Source organism: Vidua chalybeata, chromosome 6, assembly GCF_026979565.1.
Source record: "Vidua chalybeata isolate OUT-0048 chromosome 6, bVidCha1 merged haplotype, whole genome shotgun sequence".
NCBI lineage: Eukaryota > Metazoa > Chordata > Aves > Passeriformes > Viduidae > Vidua > Vidua chalybeata.
Window position 1 is genome coordinate 34,756,423 of NC_071535.1, and position 19,943 is coordinate 34,776,365.

Here is a 19,943-nt window from a genome sequence, read left to right on the forward strand (position 1 = left end):
CATTTTGTTAAGACTGAAGAGAGTGAAAAGACCACTAGTTATGACCTGAAAGGCTGAAACATGGCAAGGGAAGTCAAACTCACATGAAATAACATTATTTCACCTGACCTTTCTCTCCCAGAATAATACCCCACCTTTTTGACAGAGTTGGGTGTTTTGGCAGATCATTCCAGAGCCAACTGAAGCACCAATGGACACAACAGCCTAGTACCAGATTTGTTTTCCCATAGGCTTTCACTCATCTGCTACTGTACAATCACTATTTCCAACATCACTAAGGTCAACTGTAAAGAAGGGAACTAATGCTCACCCTGTCGTAGCTGGAATGTGAAAGACCACTGGCTGGAGTACCATTGTGGGTGGGAATACTGGACACATTTTATTTCTTCCTCCATTCTGAAATCAGAACAGCCTACTGTGGCTTTACTGACCAAAATGCAAAATACCAAAATGCAAACTACCAAAAGTGGTCAGACAGTGAATAAGCATCAGCCCATTTACTTCCTCCATTTAGATAATTCAGGTACTGTAAAGAGATAGATCAGATACTGAGTCCACCAAATCCCAGGTACAGGAACTTTAATGAAAGAACAAAGTAAAACCTTTATGAAAACCAACACTGTTTCACTCCAAGATCCTTGATCACAAAACATGAGCAGGGTTTCAGCTCTAAATAATGCAAGTCATTTCTGTGATATGATTCAAAAGGAATCCAGGCCCATACAGGGAGGTGCTACCATTAAAACTTCTCTCTGCCACCAATACAGCAGAAGTCTCAAGTGCAAGAGTTGAAGGAAACAGAAAATATTTCCATTTCCTAACAAATCCAAATTTATTCAAAAATTGCTTGACACAAATCTCCCAAGAAAGCTAAAGGCTTACTGAAGTCAAAAGTTTGCCAGAGCAGATAAAAGACTGAGTAATATCACAGGATCCAGACTCTGCCACCCACCCACGGCAGAATATGTCCAAAACTGAGCCAATCTGTTACAGGAAACTTTGTTTTGAACAAAGAGTCTTTTCATTCAACCATGTATGTTTTCTAAGGGATGTTTTTCAGACCACAGAATACTTATGCAAGCAAGGAGACCTCTGAAGGAGCTTTATTTTTATTTTAATTTCTTCTCTGACACACATAGACTCTGGAATTTCACAACTGGGAAAGACAACTTCAGCCTACAGAATATTTTTCACTCATCTCCCCACAATATAATTTGCACTTTGTACAAATCCATTTCACTGTCTTCTAGATCAATTTCCAGATCAAATACTTTCAACTACTGCAAGGCTGTGAAATTCATGCAAATGTGGATTAATACTTTTAAATGAACACTAATTAAGAAAAATCAGATAAGCATCTTTTGGTTCTTACATGGGACAATTACTACTTTTTCTACTTGCTTTATCTGGAAAAAGAATTAAATGTTCTCTGAAGAAACGCAATGTAGTCTGAAATCTTCAGGGTTTTTATACAGAAGGTACTATAGTAGTACAAGTATTAAACATTCTTCTCTAGCTTTCAATCAGTCCTTATTTCAAGGAGACAACTATTCATAGGTGAAAAAAAATATTCTTGAATAGAAAATGGTTTCACTGAACTTACTCTGATTGTTCCAATCCTATTTTCCCTCCTATAAATCAGCAAAACTTCCCAAGATACATGTCAGCTCAGATGCTGGAGGTGATAAAACCTAGATGTTAGGTAAAAAGATAGCCTTAATATACTGCTTCATGCCGCTGCATTGTCTCAGAGAGACAGAGGATAGCTATCAAGTCTGCAGTTAGCCTAACAAGTCAAAAAAGCAGCACTATTGCAAAGGGAACAAGGGACTGAGGTTGCCAGGCAATCCTTTTTTTAAATTATTAAGTCCTATTGGCAGTACACTAGCATTCTGTCTTGAGGACAGAACTAAGCATTTGGGAAAGGATTTCAAAAATTCGCTCCAAAATGAGACCTTAGTAGCAGTTTGCCAAAATCTAATTTGCAATTTTAGCTCTACCTTCCATAGTCAGCCAGCACAGCTCTGCTTCACAAGTATCCAGATAATGAGCAATCTGCTCTTGATCCAGCATTCAAAGTACTTAAAGTGATTAACAGATCTGCACATGGAATATTTCTGGGCTTTCTGCAGAAAAGCAGAAAGCTTTTTTTCCTACCTTCTGCTGGGTACTCTGCCATTCATTTCAGTAGGGCTGCATCTTTACTCTAATATCTGTTTGAGCTACAGAAGGCTAAGTGTTGCATGAGATGCTAGAAAGGACAGAATTTAAGACCCACTCAAAATTTCACATCTTAGAAGCAAAACCAAAACCCACAAATATCGCCTCTAGTAATAAGTAAATATTTTCTCTCTTATCACTAACCATTCAGCAACAGTACATTAAAAATATATATATGTGTACACCTTGGAACCAAAACCTTCTTAATTACTGGGTACGAGTCAGGGTTCAGCAAATCCACAAAGCTGCACGACTGTCCTCTTCTATCAACCTAGAGGAGGTGATGGATGTGACAGCACAGCAGTTCTTGGATTTTAAGCCATGCAGTACAGTAACTCTAAAGAGCTAATGCATAATGGGGGAGGGGAGAGGAAAGGCCTCCAAAGCCCTGATATATTTAGAATCGATCCTTTCACCTAGCCAGGATGTAAAGAGTCTTATCGCTTTAGTGATCTGTACAAAACACTTTGAATGCTCAGGTGAGTTTCTGGGAAAAATAGAGCTGTTCAGTTCTGGTTTCAGACTAAATCCTACCATACTGCTGACATTGCAACAGCCTCTAGCTCAGGCATGGATTATTGTACTCTTCATAATCAGTTAAATGCTCCAAGGAAAAAATATAATTACATCTGTACTCAACACAGGGCATTGCCAAACTGTATCACTTTGAAAGCCAGCAACAAATCAAGAACTGCATTAGGCAACAACAAAAAAAAGGAAAGGAAAGAGTAAAATCACATGAATGGCATTCATCATTCGTCACTCAAGAGACTGTCTGAAAAGAGATTTAATAATAATGCTGGTTCAGTGGAAGCTGTTTCCAGGCAAATATAAACATGAAATTCATTGTGGGAAAAGGTAGCCCAAACTGTTTTGTTTTTGGTTTCAATTAAGACATCATTATGAAACAGTAAGTAACACCAACACCAACTCATTCATGGAATAAGGTGGTACTCCAAAATCTAGAAAGTAAGAAAGACATAATTTCACAGGCAGCAGCACAATCTATACCAGAAACTGGGGTGTTTTATGGAGTTTTTAAAATCAGATTCAACTTAAAATATTTTTAAAAGGTAAAGAGGTGTATTTTCATTCATCAGAACAAATGTAAAAAGGCTCTTAGATGTAATCAACACCAAGCTACATCTGACAACAGTAAAACTCAAGAGTTTTTTGGATACTGCCGAGTTTGACCTTAAAGTGAGCAGAACAAGTTGCCAGCTGCTGAGAAAGAGGGCATTCTTGCACTATTGTACATGAAAGTCCACACAAGATAACAACAGAGCTATCAAAAAGCTGTTGACTTTTTGATGTGCTACATTTCTTTTAGATTTTTTTTGACCCAGCTTACCCTGTGATTAAAGATTCTAACTACACAATAACCTGATGAAGTATTAGGAATATTCTGTGGTTACCAGATGATCATAATCATATCAAAACCACACATGATGTGACTGATTTACAGCAAAAAAAGAAAAAGCTAATCAATAAACCCAGGGCAAGACTGACAACACTTCAACAGGCAGAATTAGGCATATTGAGTTCTATTAATCAAAGTTATAGGATTTTTCTTATTCTCAGGATCCTTGAACAATGCAAAGTCAAAAGGAACTAAAGACTATTCTCCAGCATCTTTCCATAGGCCCATACTCATAAAGGAGAAACAATAAGAAATGCAATGCTTTTGTGGTAGGTGGATCACATGGCCTGGTCCACATACATCCCACCACCCTTATAGGTACCATCCTTACAGCAACTATTCATACTAGCATTTCTTTATAGTATACCAGGAACCTACCAGGAATCCTCAGTTTAAGCACAGAAATTGTGATAAAATCTTAGTGGTTAAAGTATTTACCTGTTACTAGTAAGTGGAGCTACTGGCACCCTGACTATTGTTTGCTACATATCTCAACAATTAGTCTATAGATAGGCAAGGAGGAAGCCATGCTTGCATTTTAGATTTTTCCAGCTGTAATGCAAACAGGAGATCCTAATATTTCTCAATGGCCTAATATTTCTCAAAGCAAAATCCAGGAACCTGTTTCACGCATCAGAGATGGATGTACAGAAAACTGGGAGCTTGGCTTGTAGCTGTAAAAATTATCCCAGACATAAGACATACAGCATTCAAAACACATACAGAATTTCAGAGACAATTTGGAATCTATATGTGCACAAGATAATACTTTCTCTTTTGGGAGGGTATTTTTGTTTTTAATAAAAAATCGTGTCATAATAAATGTGTGAGCAATACAACAATGCCTCTAGAAAGCAAAGTGGAAGGACTGTGTGTGGCAGTAATACAAACACTTCATAGGAAGGCTGCATGTCCTCTGGCTACTTCCTTCCCTAGAGGACCCTAAGTGATGCTGCACCAAGCTGCCATTACCACCACAATGACCACTCTACAGACTGGGACACAACAATTTGCTGTTCTGCGGGCAAGAGCTCTTCTTTCTGAACTTTAGAAACAGTGATGAAACCAAACAACGTCATTCTGAATTGTTATGCTTTGGAATAGTTTCTTTTCTCAGTGCATAAGGTTCTGTTACTATTTCTTTTTCATATCTGCAAAAAGCTTGGGTCTGAGGAAGACTTTCCATTAGCAGTGGGACAATTAACAAGCAATTAGCAGGCACACCAGTCAACTTTGGCAATCTTTTGGCAATCAGTCACACCAATATAATAAATTATGCTAGAATCAGAAAGCAAACACATACCAAAAAGCAGCTACTTAAAATCATGCCCTATTCCCCTCATTCTCTCACACAACTTAAGGTTTCCCTTGTCCTGTCATAAGGAAATGTACACAGTCTTCAAGATGGGATGTAACTTAAAGAATCATCTTGGATGATGAATCATCCCTTCAAAGAGCAAGACTGTATTTTATGTCTGATGCTTCAAGAGTGAGTTTGTTTCACGTATGTTGAAATTCTGAATGGAATTGTTTGATAAAAAAAGCAAAAGTGAAGCTGCTGACAGAAGTCAGTCAAAATTAAAATTAAGTTTATTGATGTGGAAGAAACACCCAAAAAAAAAAAAAAGTGGAGATAAAGGAATTATTCTAGCTTCCCAGAAATACCACAAGGCTGTTCTCACCCTTAACTGGCTCCTTAGAAATTTCAGAAGAACACAGATCTTTCCCAGCTCTATTGGAGATGGTCAGACAGTGAATTCAGGGGATGCCTATGGACACGTGTTGCATGACAGTGCTCAGGTCTGTTCTATGCTTCCATATGCACAATTTGAACAAAGTACTTAATACCACAACTCTAAGTTATTTCTTCTTAGAGCAGAGAGAACCCTGCAAAAAATGTACACAGTGGCTCAATTACATGAAAAGGATATTAGCTAGGGTTTCAAATGTAGTAGACACAAATTTATTTCTTAAAAACAAGAGGTGCTCTTTCCATACTTGTCTATGAAGGTAACAGATTCCATCAGTGAAGTTGCCTTTTTACTACTTAGTGTGGGCAGGAGGACACCAAAGTCTTCTTGTGGACATCAAACATTTCATAAAGACTTCATATTTTTGACTTGCACTTAACAGTGAAGATATCAATCCATATTCAACTAAAACAAACCACTTACAGAAGATGTATTTCATTTTGGAATTCTCAGAAATCTACTAAGACATGAAAATAAGACTGTACCATGAAAGCATCTGTCAAACCTCTCTGAGAAGAAAACAGTTGCACAATAGCTAATGAAGAAAAAACCCAATTAAGTACCAAAGTACAATGCAGAAACTGTCACCCTACTTCTGTGAATTCCTGGTATTTTATCAACTTAAAAATTAGCAACACTTTCAGGTATAATTTATATCTTCTGCACTAATAATACTTTTTTTTTTCATTCTTTTCAATGAAAACATGTAGCATTAATGACATCCATTTCCTCATCATATTACCACATGGCTACTTGGAATTTTTTTAAACTACAATACAAGTGGCCAGGATATCAGCACAAATTATTATACTCTGGGGAGAAAGAGAAATATAAGCAGAATAACCAGAACTAGGAGTTATGCACCATCAGCAATGTCTTATAGCTTGTTGATAGAATCAGGTAATTGCATAAGGGCAGACCCTAAAGTCATCTTTCATCAGCCTTAGGAGTTTGAAAACCCTGATATCTCTTGTACACAAGTTTTAAACTTAGAAAAAAAGAAACAAAAAAGAAGTTTTACTGATTTTAGCTCCCTGAAAATTCATCTCCCAGCTGTTGTCTTTCACACCACCCATCCCCCCCACAAAACTTCACCTTTTTACCACTTTCCTCTTACAGGCCAAGGGACTATCCAACTACAGCCAGACCAATTACTTACCCAGTGAAAAGCATTCAGATATCAAGGAAATAGCTTCACGATATTCTACATGAAGCATTACTCAGTCATTTAATTGCACTGACAAAGGAAATCCATTCGGATAGAAGGTACAACACTGGAGAGTTCATCAGCAAATTACACTGGAGTACCAGAAGCAGCACCACTGCGCGGTGTTCCGAACTGCTCTGCCAACATACATTCAGCAGACCCTGGAAGAGTTCTCCTCTACACCTCTGCCAGACAAAGGAAAACGTTTACAAGTACTTTTCCTTCTCTGAAAAGACCAACAGAAGAGTGTCAGCTATGATTGGATTAAAATAAAAAAGACAAGGAATATTGTAAGTCCTAGGAACAACTATCCATAAATCATGTGGAAAGTCAGCTCTACTGGCATCTTTACGAACAGATAAAGGCTTAACTACATTAAATAAGCAAAGCTATAGCAGAGTTTGGAATTCTTTTAGAAAGCTAGAGCTTTGAATCTTGGGACACCACAAGCTTACATTGGTGGTCCAGAAGGTGGGAGAGGTAAAGACTTCAAATAACTTGAAAGGAAGAACTACTGACTTGGCTGAATCAGAATTGTTGGGGTTTATTTTGACCTCTGTCCTTTCCTCTTTCTTTGACCTTGGCAATGTCACTTTGCTAATCTTCTGTGCCACTTTGTGGAACACAACCATAGTGACTTTTAAAAAGCACTTTGCTAACTGGCATGAATACCCTCAGCAAAATCTTTCAATGTAGTGCAAATAACAAACAAGTTCTGCTGAGACAGTCAAAAAAAAAAATCAAATATGCTTTTGCTAGCTCTCCACAGTATTAGTTAATTGGCTTTATTCCTATAGCAATGCTGGCGTATCTAAAACTGACAAACAGGGCCAACTTCATTATTTGCAATACTTCACTAAAACCAACTGGACTGTCCCTTTTTGATCCTAAGCATTATATGCCAGGCACTTTTCTCTAGCCAGAAATAAGACTTGAATCACAGATGAGAGATAAAAGAAAGGGAAACTCTTAAGAGCTATTCTAAGTGCAGTGATGTTGATTTCCATGGGCATTTCTAGTTGCTTTTTTTCCTACAGATCATGATTTAGATTATTTAGGTGCTTTCACATTAGGAAAGGCCTACCAAGGATTCCATAACATATGCTCAATGGCTCATCAATGTGCAGCTGAGGAAGGAAAGGCTGGAAATATCACCACATGAAGAGAAGCAGCAGCAGCCACTGAAGATTCTGTCAGATTATTAAAATTAATTTTCATATGGAATAACTTGAATCCCTTAAATCAAATGCCCAAAATAAAAAGATAAATACTTATCTCCTCACACAGCAGAACCAAATAGTTTCCTAAATTATCTTTTTTCTCTCATGTAGTTATATGACTGACATATGAGTTGGTAATGCCATTGGAAGACTTGTCTGCCAGCCTTAATGCCAGCTGAACTCAGACTCAAAAAAATAATTTCAGCATCTCTAAAACTGAATCACAGGCATACAATTCATTCTGTAAAGACCTTTCTGTGCTCACTTTCTGATTGTATCCCTAAAACAATAAAAAAGGCAGCCCTCAGAACCTCCAAGATTTACAATAAATCTTCTTCAAACAAACATGGTATTAAACATACAGAGCACTTTTCCCACACTCTAAATGTATTACCATTAAATGTAAAGTTACAGAAATGTAAAGAAGAAAAAAATTAAGAAAAACTATAGAACAGAAAAAATTTCCTCCTTTTAACCAAAAAAGATGGATAACAGACAACTGATTTGGAATGCTTTTTCATGAGGAGTATCTCAAGAAAGAGACACCCCCTGGAATCTTTAAATAATCATCTGAAGTTCAGTTCATATGAACTAAAGTGAAGTTATCTCCCAAAGTAACCAAAACCCTATGTTCTTTATTACACTACCAGAAATGTTGACAACTATTCTGAGCATTGTTTTGGTATATACTATCTGAGTCCACCAAGCTGGAATAGTTTAAATCAAAAAGGATTTTTTTTCCAAATCCTTACATAATGGGGTAATTTCTTAGACTTGCATTAGGGTGCCCACTTGATATGTTCAAAATGTAATGTGACCTGCTTAAAAGATTCATCATGAAGTACTGTCCTTATGCATTCTGTGTCTGCCCAAATATAAGCAGACATCTGACAACAAGGCATTCTCTGATTTTCTCTTCTAGTAGAAAACTTGATTTTAAATAAGGCAACTCCGTTCTTTCCCACTGCCCAATCTTGTTCTCTGCCTCCCAAACGAACTCATCCTGCAGCTTCAGATGCACTGTGTACATCCCAGCTGGTGCTTGAAGGCAAGATGAGATGCACAAAAATCACAATCTATTACTTAACGTAGGCAGTACCAATCAATAGATCAATACAGCCGATGCTCCCATGACAGCCCTACAGCACTTGTAGATGTTCAGTACATGTAAGAAATGCATCTGCAAGAATCCTTTCCAAGTTCTTGCAAGCAGAACCTCTTTCCTCACCACAGACACATCACTGCCAGTCACCCAGTGTGTGATAACTTCCGCAAAGAAAATGCTACAAGCTTGTAATTCTACAGGCACAAAGCTAGCAAGACAACCTGCTCTCCGTTATCCACGGTAATTAGGAAAACTAAGTTCATCAGAAAAACAGGCAAAATGCAAGCTATATATTAATCACGATGCAATAATATACTCAGTCCAGTAATCTTTACAAAACTAGTAAAAGGCTTTCCACAGGAAACAGAGCAGAGAAATTTCTAAGATGCTTATTATACATAAGGGAAAAGGGATTTCAGCAATGCACTGACAGAGTAATCAAGAAAGACATGACTTAGGCAGCTCAAAGTTGTTCATCCTACAATCCCTTATCCCCACAAAAAATCTCCACCATTGTCATAATCGAATATTTATGATGCTTGCTCTGTAGATATACTCAGAAAATAACATGTATTTCAAATGTTTAAAATAGCATATATTTTAAATTTCTCTTCAACCACACAGCACAGAATGAAGAACTTCATTTTGTTTAATAAACAGCTGTTGCAATGTGTCAAGCGCATACCTGATGCTACTAATTTATCTAATTTCAAAAGAGAAAAACAAACCAATAATTTTTCCTTAAAATACCTTAAGTCCTTTCCTCCAGCACCAGCTCCTACATTCACTTAGTTTCTCAAATGTAATACTGCTTGCTCCAGCCTTATCTGGGATAGAATTTTCCTATACCATCACTTCTCTACTAGATCTGATGCTACCTGGGTCACCACCACCATGTGAATTCTCTATCTTTCCCCTTCAAACACAGAATATCTCTGAATCCTTTCAGAGGCATTCTCACCCATTCTTCCCCTTTCTTTACTATTGCTTCCTCCCAAACAATGGAAATTATAGTAAAACATGTAGCAACTTTTCACTGACCATTTACAGTGCAGCACAATTACACTCTGCTGATTCATTGTGACAAGAGATATTTACTCTTGCTGCTGAAAATACACATGTTTTCTAGCATCCATATCGGTCTTGATGGTAACACTGTGCACTGGGTGTCCCTCTTGTTGGCCTGATTCTCTTGTTGAAGTTTTTCCCTTTTACAACTAGAAGTCTCTGGTCTGAATAAAACAGTGAAGTACTAGAAGCTAACAGTTTTTTATCTTAGAAGTAACTTTCATTCTAAACCTCAAAAATGTTCAACTAGCACTTAGCAAGGAAATCTTAATGGCCTGTTAGCAAAATAAGCAAGTAAATAGTTTCTTAGGTAAGGAGGAAAGACACAACACTGAAAGGCAATTATTTCTCATTCATAGATGCAGCCAGTCATTCATTAAGTCATGCAGCAAATAATTCCTTAATTTTACATCATTTATTAACATGCCTATATATTTGCCATCTGTAAGGGAAGGGTTTAGATATCAGGAAATCTTTATTGACATTAAGATTGCTTTACTCTAACAAAATGGGAAACTTTGTTACTATAAGTACAATACTGTAGAAACTAACTTGAAGGCTCTTATAGTTCCTATTTTTCCACTAACAAAAACTAGTAATACTTTTTTTACTCTTCCATGACCAACTAAGTAAATTCACAACCACAACATTTGAGGCCAAAAAAACATAGGAAGATTCTGCAAGGAATTTTACAGCATTGCAATGGTTAATGCTAGTGAATCTATTTAAGATATTAAAATTCCCATCTATCAGACCTCTTTGCTAATGTCCCTGCCTTCAAAGCAAAAGGGAACACATGCCTGCATCCCAGACACCCAGTTCATAGAGCTTCTTATTAACTCAAGCCATAAATGACGATGAGTTCATACTAACACACCAATCTAAATCACCACATCTAACATGCAGGTCTGTGTTTGCTCTTGCCATCTAGACACAGACAAGCAGAGAGAGAGGCTAAACAGCTGCATGCAGGCATCAGGAAGGAAATTATGATCTTTAAATCACTGCAGCACTTTGCTCCCACACTCAAAAAATGTTCTATGTGTGCATTTGACTTTGAGAAGTTAAAAGTTTGTGGAAAGAGACACTACAAGAACAGCACCCAAGCAACACACAGTAATGCTGTCAGTATTAGCAGAAATCACCATGATTTCCACAATCCTAACTACCAAAGTTCAGCTCCCCTTGCTCTCTAATGGGTGAGCTGTATCATGTAAAGCATCACACATTATCAGCTGAAGTCCTGGGTGTACAAGGACATTTTATTCACATGAGTTAATGTTTCTGTCAACACCAGCTCTACGGTGGATAAAGAGACAATCCAGGTCAGCTGGGATGGGTTAAATCTCCCATAAGGAAAACAGGCTTGCATCTCATCTATACAGCAAAATCTAGGAAGTATAATGAAAGCCTAGGTGCATTTACCCTTACAAAGAAGCACTTATTCTTCCAAAAATTGGAAGAATAATACCCATTCTAAGTTCAATAAGGCTTTCTAACATACAGAAGTGTGCTGAAATGCCAATAAAACCTAGACACTATATGAATATGAACTACTAGCGAAGCATGGTTCATTCACAGTTGCTTTTGCATCCAATCATTTAAGTTGCTTCTACAGATTGAAAGCATTTACATGTTTCCTGTGATCTGTAGCACCATACTGTATAAAAATAAACCCTTCTGGGATTGAATTAGAGGATACAGTGGTTCACTAAATTAACATTATTCCCCTCTTTTCTTTGTATGATTTTTTTCCCCAAAACCATATCCCAGCACCCTGACTGTTCACTGTGTAGCACTTACTGTTGCTGGACTTGAGGTCACGGTGAATTATGGGAACAATTGCTTCCTCGTGCAGGTAGTTCATTCCCCTGGCAATCTGCACTGCCCAGTTCACCAGTATGTCAGGAGGTATCCTTTTACCAGACAACACCCTATTGAGCGATCCTCCGCGGGCAAACTCCATGATCAGGCAAAGATTAGGTTCCTTCAAACACACACCCCTGAGGGCAATGATGTTGGGATGTTTTAACATTGCAAAGAGCTTGGCCTCTTGGCGGACATTCTCAATGGTCTGGCTGATGTCCTCATCAGGGTCATAGCGAGCTGCCTTGACAGCAACCTCATCTCCTATCCATACAGCTCGATACACTTTTCCGAAGCCCCCTATGCCAATGATTTCTTCCAGAACAAGCTCTGAGAAGTCGATCTCTAGGACTAGGGAAAGAGGAAAAAAAATGTAAGCATTTAGCAACTATGCAGTCTGTACATCAGCTGAAGGTCCATGCTGGCCAACCTCACCCCTGCCCTTGGAGGAAGGGCCAATTTTCACTCCAAAACAATACAAAGAAAAGCAGTGGGCCTTTCTGAAAACTTTTTACTGCCAAATAGTATGGTAAAACAGACCTTGCAGAATCATAAAACTGGTATGAAGTACTCACTGTAAATGGTAAAACAATAGAATAGCCTTTTCTTACCAGAGTTAAACCCTTATAATACTGATGTCCCTGCCCCTACCCCCCTTAAGGATGAACTCTCAGTGACAGTGCAAGATTCTGAAAATGAAAAACACACTCACCGACTAATCTTCGCTGTGTTCACAATACAGTGCTTAACATAAAATAGCTAAAACTCAACACAAAACGCATCTGCTTCTCCATTTGTCCCTTATTTGAATGTCTCTTGTTGAACTGCCACAACAATCTTTTAGTCCTTCCCAAATCACACTTATTCTTCCACACCCCTCCAGGCTTTGCAGATTTGCTCCCCACAAGAGATCTGCTAACCAGTTCTGACATTACCGACAACAGTGTGACAGATGGATCAAACCACATACTGAGTGTACAGAGCAAACAATAAGAAAAACATTTCTTGATTAATTCATACTGCTTTTTTGTTACAAAAACTTCCTTTTCCCATGCACTGACAGCTATACTTAACAGGCTAACACAAAAAATCTACAGATGCAGCTGCCTCGATTCAGCACACAAACTGCACCCCAAGCAAAAGCAATGAGAAAATGTATCCTGTACAACCGTACACTAAACATAGTTCATATGGGTGGCCAAAAGAACCCATCCAACACTGACTAATGTAGAATGAAAATTCCACATACTGACCAATGAAAATATGTTGACACAGCTTAATTTATAGTAGTAGAAGTCTACCACTGATGCTACTCTGTATGACATTTGCATGGTTACCAATTACAGTCAGTGAAATTTTAAAAAAGTTTTAAAGGAAGAGTACCATAATGCAAGATTTGAACAAAAAGTCACCAAGTTTTTTAATACTTTCTTGCATTTGAAATGTCAAATCTGACATGGTTCCCCTGCTTTGTCTAGTAGAAAATTAAGTTTGTAAGAGAGCAGGTTAGATCCCACTTAAATAAACTAGTCTCCTTAGTCCAATCAAATGCCTTTCCTATGTATAAGCCTACAGTACAAGACTTTGTCACAAAACTGTATGGAGTTAATACAAACTCTTCTGTCCACAGCTGCAGCTTTTATTTTGTCTGAGCTCTACCTTTCCTGAACATGATTTTTACAAGTTGGCTTACTTTTGTAAGTTAGTCAAACCTATGAGTTAGTTTAATAAGGATGCCTTTGCTGCTTTTCCTAGCGTTCCATGAATAAAAGACTAATGGGAAACAAGACAGAAATTTGACCAAGAAAGTCTGCCAGAAGGAGAAAACATCTTTTCCAGTCCAGAACACCAAGAGAATTTATTTTTCTGCTAGTGTGAATACATATTTTGGGTAACACTCTGAGCTTCAGGAATTTGCACAACAAGTAAGATTTCAGTCTTACAGTAGCAACCTTGGCATTCAAATGCTTGAGACAGAGATTACTAGAAAACAAAAAAACCAGAAACATTGAAATTTTAGAACAAGACTGTAATGACAATAACTCCAGATGTGAGGCTACCCTGTCACTGAGAATACATGAAGAGTCACTCTTGTATTTCTCACTAATAAAAGATCTAAAGAAATCAGATCTTGAGTCCTATCTCTTCAGTGAATCGAATTTTAGCACTGCTAGAATCCTCAATTAACCTGCTCCTAGAGACAAGGTCAGTTAAAAGACTGGAAATGAACAAACACGCACCCCACACCACCAGGGTGATTTCCTGCCCTGCCAACTCCGAACAGAGAGCGTTCAGGTGCTGTTCACAGTGGGTGTCCTGCTCGGGCATTTCACGGATTAAGAGCACGTCAACGAGGCGCCGAACGAGCCGCAAGCTGCTCCGCAGGTGCTGAAGGGACAGCTCCGGCGGCAGCGGGGACGGGACGGGGACGGGACAGCCCCGCGGGCAGCGCCCCGGCCTTCCCCCTCCACACCGCCTTCCCCCCATCCGCCCCGATGCTGGGGAGAAGCGCGACAGGAAGGTGGCAGGCAGGAGAACAAGATGGGCAAAGGAAACCGAAGGGCTGGAAAGTAGAACACTTCGTGTGCCACCACCCATTTTCCATCAGAAAAAGCACATCCTTGCTGGAGGCACAAATTAATAGGGGTGGGATGTAAAACCGAGAGACTTCAGCTTCCACATGAAATCTAATGCATGACATTGAATGTTCTTTTATCTGGAAGTACGACCTTAGTTTAGTCTGAAAATGTATACTTCTCTAAGGCAAAGTGGTCAGCTTACCCTCGTGGGTAGCTTATTCATATAAAAACCCTGATTTTTAAAAAATGTTTTGTTTAGGGTTTTTTAAAAGGTATTTTCTGCTAAATTAGTTTATTCATTTTCATAGTTTGAGTTATACAGGTACATTAGGGCACAAAATACTAGTTTTTCTTCACATTTCTAAACACATTAACTCCAGTGTCATTTGGCAGATGTGTTGCACAGGACTGTACAGAATTCAGGAACTGAAGTCCTCTCATTCCTCTGTGGGCCGGTAAGGAATTACAGAGCCCATATGCCATGAACCAGTGGCCATGTTGACAACTGTAAAGTAGGTCCTGTTTAATCAGCCCTCATTAGACTCATATGATTAAACTGTTTAATTCAGTCTTAAGTGTTTAAGAACCCACAGCACAGATGAGTGTTTAAGAACCCACAGCACAGATGAAAGTCCCTCAAATTGGCCCACTCCTGACAGCCACTACAGGCTACTTTTTATCATTCATGATATCCTCACCAAGGCAAGATTCAAGCACACTACATGGATGGCTAAAATTACCAGCTAAACTAGGACAGCTTTCAGTAGAAGCAGAATCTCTAGGACTTAAACTCCCAATTTTTCATTAAATATAGAGATAAACTTTAGGAAAGCAAGTAAAAATAGGTTCTGCGCTGAGGTGCACGTCCAGTACGACACTTTCACAATACTCCTGTAAAACTGGATTTACTGTACTATGAAGTATTAAACAATAGATGGTTTCCTATTCCTATTCTGATTCCTATTCCAAACAGCTATCAAACTAACATCAGCAGCTCTAAAAGCGGATTGCATTCCTTGCAAAGGATTTCTAATACTCAACTTGAAAATCCAATTCAATGACAACCAACTTTAACCCCTGTCCAAACGACATTGGGTTTTCTTAAAAACCCCACAGTCCTTAAGCATTATACAAACCTCTGGAAGGCAATAAATTCTACTTTGTCATGAACATATGGTTGGTGACTTGGCAGAAGAGAATTAGTGTAGCTCTGTAGGGGCATGGGAAGAATAAGGCAAAGATGAAAGGGAAAGGTACAACTCCACAACTGTTGGTGAGCTATCAAACCATAGAAGAGGCAGCAAGACAGAAGAATCCACAGTTACAAAGCCTGAACTTGAACACTCAACACAGGATGGGAGCTGAGGGTTCGAAAAGTTCTACAGAAATGGTCCTCTTAAGTATCTCAAAAGCAAAACCCAATAAGCATTCATTCACAGCTTTTTCTGTGTGTGGGGGAAAAAATAACTTACCAGCGCTCTTGCAGCATGAAAGAAAGGAACAGCACCTAGTCCTCTCACATGCCCAAGGGCAAGGCTACAAATTACTGAGTTTTACCTAAATGCTTTCAAGCAGAATACAAAATAAGAAAAAAGCTATTAGTTGTACTCCTTGGAGATACAGCCTAGATAGGACAAAGCATCTTTTCACTCCTTTATTTTCTAGAAAAGCCTACTAGTCCAAAGATTTTTCTCTGCCCCTCCAAAAAAAAAAAAAAAAAAAAAAAAAAAAAGCATCCTTGCCTGAATTGTCAATGGTGATAGATAAACAGGATCTAGAAAGTCATTCCATGTTGTTTCTCTTTCCACAATTGTACATAGTGACTAAAAGAATGTAGAGATGAAACAGCCCTGTTCTCTGTCTCCAACAAAGGCTTCAAAACAAAATTCAGGGAAACAAACCAATCCCTCAGTGCCTTCAGCATCACAACATAGTCAAGTAACCCTCAGGCAGGCCCAGATACCCAAACGTGGATACAACTCATTCACAGGTATTTTAGTAGAGAATTCGTAAGAGGGCAGAGGAACCTGGTAACACAAGTCAATTTAGGAATTTTTCAGTCAGAAATAACAAGCTTTTTGTTAGTAAGTAGGATAATACTGAACAAGTATTAGCAGTGAATCAACACTTCAGAAAACAACTGCTTCCCTCCCAGCAACCTTTAAGAATATTCTTAAAGGCAGAATGACCAGAGCCCTGGTTACTCCACCACTGTCCAGCCGCCAGGATTTTGTCGCTTGATGAAAATTTATCAGCCCCTGGAAACATAGGTCTTAACAATGGGAAACTGCTCCCGGCGTCGCTGAAACGCTAACACACTGAGCCAAGCTCTGCCTTCCAGGGAGCGGCGCGCTAGCCTGGAAGACAGAAGGGCACTGGAGCAGCAGGAATACCTCCGCGGCTGGGAAAGGGAACACACCGGAGGCCTGGGGGGGGGCCCAGGGCGCGGGGGCTGGGACTCCATAGTCCCTCCGCTCGCCGCCGAAAGCCACCGCAGCGCCCCCCCCACCCCCCCGCCGGCTGGGCCCGCGGCCTCCCACGGCCGCTCGCCACCGGGATGGGCCTTCCCTACCCCTCAGCGGCGGCACCGGCTTCCAACAGGACCCACGGAAGGGCCGGGCCAGTCCCCTCCCCAGGGAGATCGGGAGGGCCGAGCTTCGGCTCTCCCCACAACCTCGGCAGTTCCGCCGGTCTCTTCCCCCCTCCCATATCCACCCCAAGCCCGCGATAGGGGGACAGGACCGGGCCTCTCCCCTGGCCCCCTCCCTCTCGGCGGAGGGGCCGCGGGCCCGGGCTCCCTTACGCTGTATGGCGGGGGGCGGCGGGTATCGGGCGCGTAGCTCCGGGCCGCCCCCCGGCACGCCGCTGCTCACGTAGTTGCTGGGAAAGATGCCGACGCGCTGGTCGATCTTGCCCGTCCACCAGCCCTCGTCGCCGGACACGTGCGAGTCCCGGGACAGCACCTGCACCACGTCCCCCGGCCGCAGGCTCAGCTCGTCCTCGCCGCACGCCTCGTATTCGAAGACAGCGGTCCAGAGCGGCCCGTCGCCCGGCGGCTCCCCGCCGCCCGCGCCCTCCTGGCTGAGCTCGGTGAGGGGCTCCATGGCGAGGCTGCTCCATAGGGGGAGGCGCCGGCGGCAGCCGGGCGCTGCGGGGGGCGGCGGGGCCGGGACCGCCGCCTATTGTTCATGCGGCCCGGCGCCCGCCGGCACCAGGTGCCGCCGCCGCTGCCGGGACTTCCCGGCGCGAGGCCGCCTCAGCCTAGCGCGGGCAGGGGCGAGACCGGGCAGCGCGTGCCGTGGAGGAGCCGCCGCATCCCCCCCATCCGCCGCCTCCTCCGTGCCCGCCTCCGCCTCCCGCCGCCGCCGCCGCCGCACATCCCGGAGCCACCTGACTCTCTGGCAGCTTCGGCGGCGCGAGGGGTGGGCAGGGCGGGCCCCGCCCCCGCGCCGCCATTGGCCGCCGCCGCCGCCCATCAGCACCGCCCTCACCTGATTGAGGGCCCGCGCCCCCTTGGCCACGCCCCGGCCCCGCCCGGCCCCCGGCCCCGGAGTCGCGCACTCACCGGTGCGCCCCCGATTGGCTCCCGCACGGTCAGCTCTCGCTTCCCATTGGGCCGCGCGCTCCGAGCTCCGCCTTCCCGCCGCGTCTCATTGGCTGGGGAAAGGGGCATGACACGGGCCAAGGGCGGGGTGGCGCGGCCCGAGGGCGGAGCGGGCGGGCGGGCGCCACCTGGCGGCGAGCGGCGGCGGCGCACACCTGGGCCGGCCCCGCCGCCCCGGGCTCGGTGTCCCCCCGGGCGCGGGGACCGCCGCTGCCCCGCGGGCCCGGAGCGCGGGCTCGGGACGGAAAGCGGACGGAGTCTGTTTTCTGTTCGGCCGTGGGCTTCCATAACCCGTCCGAACTTAAGCACGGGTGTTAGATGGTTTCTGCACGAGGTTATCGTGGGTGTATCCCTGCTGAATGCATTTGTTGAAAATTAACAGAATTTACTTCTCACCCTTGCAATCAGCATGTAGTTGCTCGGTCCTGAAAATCCAAATTCCTCCTCCCTGCTGCCAGGGTTTTCACAGCTTGTGGAGACACCAGATCTTGTCAATGGAATTCGTTTGCACTTGGCGATATTACTGGGAGATTTTCTTTGCATTTCACTCTTTTTTTTTTTTTTTTTTTAATCCTCATTTGAATTCCATTGGTAAAACTGGAAATGAAAATTCTCTGTTCATGCTTCATCATAACAAAGCCCACTGATGCCAAATGAGAAACCCAAGCACCCTAACCACACCTGATGTCTTCACACTTATACATAAAATGCAGGGCTTTGTTTTTCTTTAGAATTTAGTAAATGCAATTATGCAATTCTTCTCTGCAAGACAGATTTTTTTAAAAATTCTCCATCCCTGAGTGAGGCCTTTGGTTTGGTTTATGTACAGAGTAGCTGCTAGTAATTCTTTAATTTTGTGCATTGCGGTTTTGTCTGTTTATCTATCCTTGCATTAGCATTATGCTGTAGCACCTTTATAGGTAGCACCAGCGTTTAGGCTTTTAATAGAATGATGAAGATCTTAGGCGTAACATGCTCTGAGTTCATTGAAAATCCTTATCATTGTTTGTAAAATATTTGAATGTACTTAAATTTACTCTGGGAATACACCTCCACTCAACTGAACCTTAGTAATAAATATTGCAGAGAACCCTATTGGGAACTACAATTATTCTATTTTCTATCTTTTTTTCCCCAAACTTCAGAGCTTTTATTTCTCACAGAAGCCAAACAAACATGGTCTAGAAAGAGCTGGTATATTAGTATCCTTATTTTACAAATAGAGACCAAAACATGTCTAGTTGAGGTCAGAACTAACATTTCACTGTGACACATGCAAGATTTAGGCATGCTTCAGCACAAGTTTTCAATTGAATTTGTCTAAGAACTGAGCTTTAGGTTTTCTCCTCTCTCTCTGCTGCCTCTTGTCAGCGAGGGCAGAACTGAGGATGCATCCTCTCCACTATTCCTTTGTTACTTAAGGGTGTGTTTTCACAATTAGTGTAAGCTTATCCGATACTACTCTGCTGCTGAAAGGGACTTTACTGCCCCTTGTCACATGCTTGACCTGCTTTCCTGATTGCAACAGTAGTGACTGTGTGGCTGTGGAGTCATTTCAGCTCATTTATCGAGGTGAAAGCTAAGCCTCTGAATAAAAGCAGCTAGTTTTCAATCAGCTTTTTAGGTTGATCTGACTTGCATTAGGACTGTACACACAGACATTAAAGCCAGCACAAGGAGGCAGAGCGGGTGAAAGGGAAAGCCACCTGGCTTTTTCAGGACCATCCCATCTTTAGGTTACCTTGTCTTGATCATGAAGACAAGAGCTAACAAATAGCTGTATTCATGGTTTTGGAGTTCAAATAATAGATTACTGAGATGGAATGTGAAAGACTGCTGTTAATGTTCCTAGTTAAAGTAATTGCAGTTGCATGCAATAATTTTCTGTCCAATTTTATGCAGA

At 41.6% G+C, this 19,943-nt stretch overlaps 1 protein-coding gene across 1 annotated transcript in view; it reads right to left on the reverse strand.

The window, feature by feature from the left end:
- The window catches only part of MAP3K9 (mitogen-activated protein kinase kinase kinase 9), a 50,895-nt gene extending 33,355 nt beyond the window's left edge, over positions 1-17,540 (reverse strand). Inside the window, exons 1-2 of the mRNA XM_053945729.1 lie at positions 17,240-17,540; positions 11,795-12,208 (exon numbers count right to left, since the gene is read on the reverse strand). Of these exons, the coding sequence (XP_053801704.1) occupies positions 11,795-12,208; positions 17,240-17,540 (715 nt within the window). The remainder of the gene's footprint in view (positions 1-11,794; positions 12,209-17,239) is intronic.
- Positions 17,541-19,943: the final 2,403 nt, after the last annotated feature.